This window comes from Osmerus eperlanus, chromosome 9, assembly GCF_963692335.1.
Source record: "Osmerus eperlanus chromosome 9, fOsmEpe2.1, whole genome shotgun sequence".
In the NCBI taxonomy this organism is placed as follows: Eukaryota; Metazoa; Chordata; class Actinopteri; order Osmeriformes; family Osmeridae; genus Osmerus; species Osmerus eperlanus.
Window position 1 is genome coordinate 13,990,887 of NC_085026.1, and position 10,601 is coordinate 14,001,487.

At 48.8% G+C, this 10,601-nt stretch overlaps 2 protein-coding genes across 6 annotated transcripts in view; one reads left to right on the forward strand and one right to left on the reverse strand.

The window, feature by feature from the left end:
* kiaa0586 (KIAA0586 ortholog) overlaps window positions 1-8,388 on the reverse strand; it is a 64,351-nt gene extending 55,963 nt beyond the window's left edge. For both annotated transcript variants that reach the window (XM_062469174.1, XM_062469173.1), the window contains exons 1-9: window positions 7,764-8,388; window positions 7,608-7,675; window positions 7,429-7,492; window positions 7,221-7,290; window positions 6,800-7,085; window positions 6,378-6,626; window positions 6,102-6,285; window positions 5,708-5,998; window positions 2,145-2,280 (exon numbers count right to left, since the gene is read on the reverse strand). In XM_062469174.1, the coding sequence (XP_062325158.1) occupies window positions 2,145-2,280; window positions 5,708-5,998; window positions 6,102-6,285; window positions 6,378-6,626; window positions 6,800-7,085; window positions 7,221-7,290; window positions 7,429-7,492; window positions 7,608-7,675; window positions 7,764-8,109 (1,694 nt within the window). In that variant the 5' untranslated portion in view covers window positions 8,110-8,388. The remainder of the gene's footprint in view (window positions 1-2,144; window positions 2,281-5,707; window positions 5,999-6,101; window positions 6,286-6,377; window positions 6,627-6,799; window positions 7,086-7,220; window positions 7,291-7,428; window positions 7,493-7,607; window positions 7,676-7,763) is intronic.
* A 443-nt stretch (window positions 8,389-8,831) lies between these two features.
* On the forward strand, window positions 8,832-10,327 carry timm9 (translocase of inner mitochondrial membrane 9 homolog). Of its 4 annotated transcripts, none has more exons than XM_062469342.1 (4): window positions 8,832-8,877; window positions 9,282-9,390; window positions 9,481-9,576; window positions 9,737-10,327. In XM_062469342.1, the coding sequence occupies exons 2-4, from the start codon at window positions 9,352-9,354 to the stop codon at window positions 9,869-9,871; spliced, it is 270 nt and encodes an 89-aa protein (XP_062325326.1). In that variant the 5' UTR covers window positions 8,832-8,877; window positions 9,282-9,351; the 3' UTR covers window positions 9,872-10,327. The 4 variants fall into 4 exon arrangements, with proteins under 4 accessions (XP_062325326.1, XP_062325329.1, XP_062325327.1 ...); XM_062469345.1 differs by having other exon boundaries at window positions 8,859-8,877; window positions 9,332-9,390; XM_062469343.1 differs by having other exon boundaries at window positions 8,868-8,911.
* The last annotated feature ends 274 nt before the right edge of the window (window positions 10,328-10,601 follow it).

The following is a 10,601-nucleotide window of genomic DNA, read 5'->3' on the forward strand; positions in this document are numbered from 1 at the left end:
CACTTATTTTTGAAGCAATTGAACTGAAACCAATCCCATTGATTTTAATGTATGCGTGTCAAAAGGCGCGTGAGGCCAGTCTGCAGTCTCCAGCCGTAGCAGGGAGCCCTGCGAGGCTGGGCGAGGTAGGGTTCCCCGACCTACTGCTTGTTTACCCCAGAGCCCGGCAGGAGAGCCCTACCCCCACTACCCTGCCCCCCCTCAGCCCAGCCCAGACTGGAAACCAGAGCTACAGCCACCCTCTGAAACAACGACAGAAACAGATCGCATGTTGTGTGTGTCTGTGAATGTGTGTGTGAGAGGATGATAGCTCTAAAGACGGAAACAGAAAACAGAAAAGGAAGAACATTTAAAAAAGAGCACAATTGTGTTTGTGTGTCAGAGAGTGTTAAATAGCATTGTGTTTGTGTGTGTGTCAGAGAGTGTTAAATAGCATTAGTGTTCTGGTGTCTGGAATTTAGAGAATGTGAAAACAAACATTTGTGCCACAAAGCAGATGTACAACACGTGCGGGCGTGAAGGAGTGAGAGACAGAGCGTAAGGACAGGGAGGAACATGGGGACGCGGCGCAGAGCAGAGGAACGGGGTTTACTGCAGTCTGCACATACCAGACACAGAGCCACAGTGTGTCCACCCAGCAGAGAGACACCAGGCCGACCTGGCCACGCTCCAGCCCAACGCCGCTTTCAACACACAATCAAGAATAAGCTCTTGGAAACTTAAACCCTCTTACACATATTTGTGGATGAATTTGGTATTATGTAGCCTGGAACCAGGAACAGTGGTCTTATATGGGCACGCAGAGAAAAGTCAACAGATCTGATATGTCAGCATATAGATCCAAATCACGCACACGGAACGCTTCTGAATGTCCTCTCATGTGTAACGCATAAATCTGCGGAAGGTAATCAGCAAATGGTGAAAGACTGACAGGCTGGGTTGGATGGGAAGGACAACAGATCGATGTTTGTTGTTTATCTGTGCCGGAGGCAGTGGTGGTAGGAAGCAGAGACCAGCCGAGGCGGCTCTCTCCTCCGGTGAGGTGACCACCACTCGACACACCGAATGAAAACGCCAGAAAGGCTTTGGAGAGGGGCATGTCACATGCCCCTGCCATGGCTGGATTTGATTTGAAGAGCACAGCTGTACACAGCGATGGAGCCCCCAGCCTGTTGGGAAGAGGAGTAGCAGAGCAAAAACAGAGATGTGCTCTGCCTGGGGACATCCATCCATCCCTCCCTCCCTCCCTCCCTCCCTCCCTCCATTGCTGAAAAGCTCCAGTACAGAGCTGTCCTTAAAGCCCCTCATATGTACAGAACAGCCAAGAACCTGACTGTGTTTGTCTCTCTCCTCCTCTCTTAAATCCTCCGCCTGTCTTCCCTCCTTCCATGTGGAAAATTTCCAGCTTCCCCAGTCAACCGTAGGGGTTAATTTTTAGCTTCCGCTAAGAGCCTGGCACCCAGCCAGCCAGATGGATTCTGGGAAAAAGGTGAGGCTTGCCAAGTACAAAACTGCCAACATTAAGCAGGCCTGACAGACCCCCCCTTTCCTCCTCCTCTCCCCAATTTGGCAGCGGTTCAAAGTGCCCTTTCATTGCCGACGCTGGCACGATGCCAGGGGCATGCAGATTCACTCTCAGATGGGCCTGATAAATGCTGTCGTCGTTGCCATGGAGACGACGGCAAAGAAGAGCTGCTGGGGCGAGCGGGCATGGGCAGGGGAGGAGGGGGTGGGAAGAGAAGGGAGGATGAGATGAGGTAGAGGAAGGGGAGGAGGAGAGGAGCAGGTCCTGTGAATTACCATCTCTGCCTTTCTCTCTGTATGCAATTATGCAAATATTGTACCCGTCGACACAGGCGCATTCTCTTGACAGGCGCGCACGCACACCCCCACACACCCCCCCCCCCCACACACACACACATTTAGCTGGGATTGGACTGTGAGGTTAAAGACACAGTAGCTCCTGTTGATGCTGGCTCTCGTGGGCTCCACAGAATGTCTGGTTCTCCTTTCCTCATGCCGGGGGGAGCACAGACCTACCTTGTACAGACACTGTTACTGGAGAGGCTGCACTGAGTGGACATGAACACGAACGCTTGTCTCTCTCTCTCTCTCTCTCTTTCCTTTCTCTCTCTCTCCTTTACCTGAATTGCTCCGGTGGTCCGTCACCGTCTTGGGGTGTTGCCATGGCAACCGTGGCGGACTTCGCTCCGGTCCTTGCTGTACAGCTGCCGCGGCGGCGGCGGCCGTCATGGATGGCCTCCGGGAGTCTACCACTTCCTGTCGGGGACAAACACATAGACCACACACACACCTTTACCTTTCAGTGTGTCAGTCCTACACATACTTTGTCTCCCCGCGCACACACACACACACACGTACACACACAAAAACACACACGTACACACACAAAAACAAACACACACACACACCACCCTCCTGCTGTCTGCTGTCCGAGGTCAGACCTAGTTAGCGATAGCGGGTTTTAAGGCCACTATCTAATAATACAGTCTTCCATTTCAACTCCAAAGGGCATCGCTACAGGTTACTGCGACCATGCCATGTTCACCCCCTGGCACACACACTGCCAGGTGGCACAGCAGTCCTGCATCACAACCAAGGAGGGGGTTCAGATCCACCGGCCTGGAGTCAGATGTCATTAGTGATACTGTCTGTAAAGGCCATTCTACATAGGGACATGTCTCTACAATATAGAGAGCCTTTTACCCTGCGTGACCAAATCATTGACAGTAATTATTTCTATTATCGGGTATGAAGGTGGCATTACGTTTGGCAAACATCGGAGCGAAGACACCGAGAGGTCAGCAGCAGCCTACTGATGCTGTGACATTATGCAGATGAGCTGGAAAGCTATTACCTCATGTGATCTCCTGTAGTATGGTAGTAGTATCTCCCCCCTTCTCTCTCTCTGAAAACTGGTAGTCTAAAGGCAGTGTCATTCATCAACGTTAGACCTTCATTGACAGACGTGTGTGTGTGTGTGTGTGTGTGTGCGTGTGTAGCCTCAGTAGCACTCCCAGCATGGATGAGTGATGATGAAATACTGTGAGATTACATCACATCCTCCAAACAGGAAGAGCTCAGTGTGAGCAGGGCGTGGAGGGGGCTCACAGGAGTCTGTGACGAGGGCCTGGGGACACAGGCGGCGGCTGCACAGGGGCCCATTCAGCTCACTCAGGTAGTGAGATTAAATAGAAAACAAACCAACCAAAAAAAGGCTTTTTTTACGATTGTGTTCAAAATCTGTGGAAATAAGTGGCCTGCAATCATGAAAATGATATTTCAGGCTTGAATCGACTGAGCTGAAAATGATGCGACTCCAATCCTGGAAGACAGTCTAAGTCTGTCGCATTGATAAACCGAATGTTGCTCCAGTTGTCAGCCCCACCTAGAGGCACACGGAGCCAGGGCGCTGCCTGAAATGGGAACACAACAACGCTGATGGCAATGTCTGTTTTGCTCACAGAACGCTCCCATAGAGAAGGCAAGGGATGACAGGAATGCAGGTAACCCGACAGCCATTCATGGCCTTAGGACTCTGACCATCCAGATCTGACCGGCCATAGAGGAAACCTCTGATCGCGAGCGACCTTGTGACCGGTAACACATCACCACATCACGTTGGTAATGACATCATGATGTAGTCCTGCAGGTCAGTGTGCTGACCAGCCTGACGGAGATCCTCTGTAACTGGCCTTAATGTTCGTCTCAGACCCGGGGTCTAACATGACAACATCGTTGGGCTTCAGAGACAAAGACACTAAAAATAGAAAACTCTCAATGAGACAGTGGGGAGGGGGGGGAGGGAGAGCGAGATAATATAATAGGAGAGAGAAAGAGATGGAGAAGGAAGCTGAGGGTAGAAATAGCGTGGTTGCCATGACAACCAGCTTTTCCGAGGCACAAGCAGCACCATGCAGGCAGACAGGCAGCTACAAAATGGTGCCACCTCAGACATCTTACACAGCACAATGACAACTCACACAGACGCACACATACTCACAGCCCCAATCGAGACCAAAAAAAACAAACACTGAAACAATCTCACTCACGCCAGCAACATGTTTATGCAGTGAGTAGCGTTAGCCTATCTGTCTTGCCTTATGCTAATCCTAGCATTGTCTCTGCAGAAGGATATTCCCGATATGCCAGTCAGACCCCTAGTACCAGACTGGGCTGTACCAGACTGGGCTGTACCAGACTGGGCTGCACCAGGCTGGCTGTACCAGGCTGTGCTGTACCAGGCTGGGCTGCACCAGACTGGGTTGTACCAGACTGGGCTGCACCAGACTGGGCTGTACCAGGCTGTGCTGTATCAGACTGGGCTGTACCAGACTGGGCTGCACCAGGCTGTGCTGTACCAGGCTGGGCTGCACAAGACTGGGCTGCACCAGACTGGGCTGTACCAGACTGGGCTGCACCAGACTGGGCTGTACCAGACTGGGCTGTACCAGACTGGGCTGCACCAGACTGGGCTGCACCAGGCTGTGCTGTACCAGACTGGGCTGCACCAGACTGGGCTGTACCAGACTGGGCTGTACCAGACTGGGCTGCACCAGACTGGGCTGTACCAGACTGGGCTGTACCAGACTGGGCTGCACCAGACTGGGCTGCACCAGGCCTGATAGCCAGGCTCCATGTCCCTGGGACTGGACTGCAGGCCTGGTAAGACCTACAGAAAAGACAGGGTGTCAAATCTAAAGCCTTTTCCAATCATCGTCCTTGTTAAGACACCCACACACAACCTCCTCACACACACATTCCACATACACCAAACAAATACACACACAGTGGTGCATTGCAAGCCACAATTATCGCCCACACTCATCAATCACCATGGGACCAGAGGCCACTGCACCTGAGAAGCCAATTCCAGGTTGCCGTGGGAGATTGGCTGGCCCTGGCCAGTCAAGACTACTCTGGAGAAGAGGCAGATTAGATTTAGAGGGGAGATTGTCCCCCGGCCCGTCACTCAGTGTGTTCCGGAGATGAGCACTGATCTGACCAGAAGATCCTAAGGGGATTGGAACGCTGTAACTATAAAACTGTGTGTACCATTCAGCGATAGGTGATAAGAGTGTGGCTTTCAGTCTGGCAGACTACCTAGCAAAGAGACCCTCGTATTATGAGAAAGCCACGGCAGTACTTTTGTTTATCAGATAGGAGTGGGAGAGTGCCTGATCCAACAGCTGATATAACCACTGATTATTCCCATGATAGGAGTAGTTGGGATTTCTACAAGATTCAGTTTCCACCAACTATGGGGTCCCCATCCAGTCCAACTTTCTGACACATTCTTGTGAAAATGACATGACCCAATCAGGACACTCAGATCTGCTGAACTAGACAATTGCGCATTTCAGATCAGTTTGTCAGTATTATGGATATTAAACTGCAGTTCCAGCGGTATGGTCTTGTTTGGTTCCAGGGTATGTCTGTTTTGTGCCATCTACCTCTCCTAAACCTTTCTGATGATCTCAGTGACGCTACTGCCCCCTGGTGGAAAGAAAAAAACACTACAGCAATCACGTACATAGATATCTGAAGTGTCATTTTCGGCAAATTACAAAGCTTTGAGACAGATGTCCTTCTACTCTAGTACATTCACATCATCACTAATATGGAAGGGAACGCTGAGTATCCTGTATCAGAAGGGACAAGCCAACTCTTGGCTTCATTAACTGACCTGGGGTTGTGCTGGGTGTTCTCTGTGGTTTGGAGCCTAATCGTGGAGTATGTTTGGCTGGTCCAGGCCTGGTGGTGTGGACGGCCCCGGGTCCCGGGTCTCTAGAGCCAGGGTGTGTAGACCTCTGGGTCCTGGTTGGGAGGTTTTGGGCGTTCCGAGTGCTGGATTGGGGGTTGTGGGTGTCCTGTGTGCTGGAGTTCCAGTGTGTGGGTTTAGGGATCACTCTGCGTGGGGCAGGGGTCTCCGGGGGGCTCGGGCCTCCTCCAGATCCTGTCCTCTGGCTGGGCTGGGCTGGAAGGGTGGGAGAAAAGAGACCGTCAGTCTACAGCACTCCTACATCTAAAACCCCAGTGGACATGAGGAGATCTCATCATCTACTACTCTGTTACTCCACCTATATCAGTAGACAGGTCAACCACCGTCAGATGGGTCTGAGAGTGGCCTACAGGCAGAGAACCTGGCAGTCCATGTGGCAGACCAGCAGATAGTACAGGTGTAGGGTCAGGGGGCCGCAGGGGGGCAGCGGGCACAGAGGCGTGGCCAGTCACAACGCTGAGAGCAGACTCCAAAAGACGGCTCTAATTGGATGAGAGACGACGAGTTGGCGATGTTGAGAGAAGAGCAGAGTACAGAAGGAAGGAAAGAGGAGAGGGGAGGAGAGTCCTCTTGCCTGCAGTCCCATCTGCTGGTTCTGGATCAGCTCCAGGTGCTGCAGTCGCTGCTGGGTCAGGGAGCTGAGCTGCTGCTCCAGCTGGGCGACACGGTCTAGGGTCCGGCTCCCCTCCCTCCCCTCCCTGCTTTCACTGGCATCCCTCCCCGCTCTGCGCTCCAGGGACTGGCCTGGAAGTCTGTCAGCCTCCAGCAGCCTCCTCAGACCCTCAGACATTTGGGACACACGAAGCTCCATGTCACTCTGAGCCTGGACACACACACACACACACACAACAAGCACACGCACACAAACAATGGGGAAACAATTTATAACGTACAGTGTAAACAGGATTCCATGTATGTTCTAATGGGTCAAACATATGTGCATTTCATTAGCTATGCATTCACGGATTCTAGTTCTGTTCACAGCAGCTGCAGTACCTTGAGGAGAGGAGCAGTGGCAGCGATGGTAGCAGCCGTGACCACAGCTGCAGTACAGGCAGCTGACGCTCCCTGGTCCCCTGAGAGGAGAGCCCGACGCTGGGGCTCTGAGCTCTGACACCCCTGGTCTCCGTAAGGCAGAGCACCAGGCTGGATATCCAGCCTCAGACCTGGGCCCTGGTTACCAAAGATGGGAGTCACAGTCTGAAACTCAGGGCTCTGGACAGCAGACCTCTGCCCCAGCAGCTGCACCTTCACCTCTCTCCTCAGGGGGGCGCTCTGAGACCTGAAAGAAGAGAACCTTAACTGTTACTGACTCAAAGAGCTTGGCTGGCCTGTAGAAATTAGTTGGATTTCTCTGCTTTTTGAAGTTGTTTATCAACTTGAAGTGTTATCCTTAGTGATGGTCTGCTGTACCCACCTCTGTTTGAGGGCAGCCATTATGGCCCCCTTCCCTCCAGCAGCATAGCGGGATATCACAACCTCATGACCTGGGAACATATAGTTAGTATAGATCCTTACGGAAAAAGCTCTACTAGCACAGCTTAATGAGAAATAGCTGATCAGTAATTGCTCTAGCTTCCACAGGACCAGTGCTGAGGTCAGCATAACTGTAACTAAACTCTTACCCTCATCTCCACTGGGCTTGATCTGAGCAGATGACTGATGTGTCCCTTTCCCATCTTTGTGAGGCTTGCAGAACAAGCAAGTAATTTGCAATTATTTAAAAAATATATGACAATGTATTTTTTTCCAATAAATAAATAAATGTGTACAACTAAATATATCATCATAGCTCATGACAAACCTGCTTGTTTTTTCGTGTTTCGGAGGACGTTTTTATCACTGCATGACCTTTCGGCACTTTAGATCCCTCTGTAACACATGGGATAGTTGCAATATCCTCCAACATAATATACAGAGAAAATGAAGTATTTATAGCATCTAACTGTCTAGGTATTACCTGAAAGTGACACTGGGGCTGATGGGGAACAGGACTGTAGCTTGGCTCTCAGTGCGGGAGGGACATGGACGTACTCTTGCTTCTTGGACCGCCTCGACTTCTGAACCTCGTCTGTTACATGTTGGGTAGTACTGCGCAGTTTATTCGCCGTAATCTGAACGTTGTCTGGTTTGTTATATTTGGTTGACGTCGACCTTAAATCGCAAACATTGGTTGTTTCGGGAAAGATTATTCTAGTTGAACGAATTAAGATGTCCCCGGCATCAGAGCTTAAAGACGAGTCATCGAGATTTATATGACTTGCAAAGTTTAGTTGTTCGTTTGAACTAAAAACAGTTTGAGCCATGTCTAGCGTTAGCTAGAATGACAGAAACGTAGCTGGCGTTTTTTAAACTTCCCGCTTCATATCGGAGGGAGATAATACGCTAAATTATTCTTCCAAGTTCCAGTGTCACACAATAACATGATCCAAATAGTATCCGCAAAGAACCTTTCTACAACAGTAGTGCTAAGTCTATGGCTGTATATAACCAGCCAGATAACAACAACTCAAGCTCAACCAAAACGTTCACAGCAACTGTTGCTGACAACAGGCTAGCTTCCGTAGATAGGGTAGAGAAGTAGAAAAGAATGAACTGTTCATCTCAATGTCGCCATCTGCTGACACATGATTGCATCATTAATAATGCTGCGGCGATACAACGAGGAAACAATAAATTAATCCATGAATAATGAAGCAAGAACTATTATTAAGACAAGTGCCAAATCTGCCCAATTGGTGCTATTTAGGCAAGCAAGCGGCAAGAGCAACGGGTACATTATGGAACTGTACATAAACCCGACTTGTAATACATCGGATGGTTTATGCAAGTACACCGAATTTATAACTTATGTTTAATGTAAGTACTTTCTATAAATAACTTCGAGCTTTTCAGTAGCTGTATTTATGTTTTTTAATTTGATTTTAATCTAATTTGATGTATTTTACAAAATTATCTTTGATCTAGGAAACGGTATTGTCCATAGAATATTTTCTATATTTCAGTTGTCGAATCTGTGTTCTCGGTTCACGATCAGCGATTTCACAACATGTCACATGTCCTTCGGAAGCAAGGTAGGTGAAGGACTGAAATCGTTGCAGTGTCCTGGTCTCGTACATTTTTTCGAATTGACACATTTTTGCCTGTATATTGTTATCTAAAGGTAAATTGCATACTAAGCCATAGACTGACTTGCTAAAAATGTATTTTAATTTTCCAACTAGCTAGATAACCTTAGCTAATGATTTGGCCCTCAACGGGCGGAGCATGCTAACGTTAGATTGATAGCAACAATCAGGTTGGACTGGAATCATGCATCCCATGTTGGTGGATGTCATGCTAAAGGATCAAGTCTTTAGAATGTTTACTGTCGTCACCTGTCTATGAATGGCTTAAACATGATGGGGCACTATTAATTCTTGTTGTGGATATTTTCCAAGATGTTCAACGCGCATATCCTCTCTTACAACCACTGCAGGTTCAACAGTTAACCCGATTTGCGTGTATTTACAACATTTACACCAACAGAAACTACACTGACCTGAACCATGGCAGCCCAAATTTCTGAATCGGACCAGATTAAACAGGTAATGACTAGTTCTACCATCTGGCAAGGGCGTGTTTACCATAGTGACAAGTGTCAGATAAAACAAACTCTCTCTCTTTGTTTTGGAAAGTTCAAAGAGTTCCTGGGAACCTATAACAAGCTGACAGAGAACTGCTTCATGGACTGTGTGAAGGACTTCACCACACGAGAAGTTAAAGCAGAGGAGGTAAGTGGCTTCATTTGACGTACCTCCTTTAAATATTTTTCATGCTTTTATTTTCAATGTCTAAACTGCAAGGTTTATATCAGTATTAAACCAGAAATTAAAAGCCCTTGCCTTGCACCAGGAGTGGATATTTGTAGACCTGCTGTAATCTTTCCTCCAGACCACCTGCTCAGAGAGCTGCCTTCAGAAGTACCTGAAGATGACCCAGCGAATCTCCATGCGTTTCCAGGAGTACCACATTCAACAGAACGAAGCCCTGGCTGCGAAAGCTGGCCTACTGGCACAGCCTCGCTAGAAACCTGCTGATCCTCCTCGTTACAGCTGCTCACATGGACAGATAGTATCAGAGGAGTCACAGCCAACACATCCTGGCTGGCCACAGCACTGCCTCGGCCCCCTTCGACACGGGGGAGTCTTGTCTCTGTGTATGGTTGGACAAGTGGACACCCAACATCAGCCTTGAACTTGCTGATAGTTACCTCACCTCTTTGGGCCTGGGATGATGACTGCTTGCACACTTCTGTTACAGAGGGCTGCCATGGTCCCATAAGGTAAAGAACAGCCTGTATCTGATCATGACACAACATACTGAGTTGTTTTTTGTTTTGACCCTGGCGGAACATGTAAGGAAGTAAGAATTACCTTTTTGTGTGTGTTATGTAAGTGTAGAAGAATGTTAACCTGGAGTATACATGTAAAAAAAACCTTTGTCAAACTTTCAGTTGTACCATTAAATGTCTGTTTAAATATCCCACCGCTCCCTGTTTGCCTATGAGCTGCAGAATTATACTGATGTCTATGCTGGCACTCAATTCATTAAAATCGTTGGCAGGATAATGCTTTGGGGTATCCACGGTGATGTCCTTCTATGTTTGACCTTTACCAATTACTGGAAAGTTTGCCCTCTGCTGGTACCATGGAAACACTACAACAATCTGTCCCGAAGACATGAATCCTGTGTGGTCTGTGACACTTTCCTACACAAGCTATTTCCACGTCAGTGAAGCTCCCCTGGTTTTAGACTA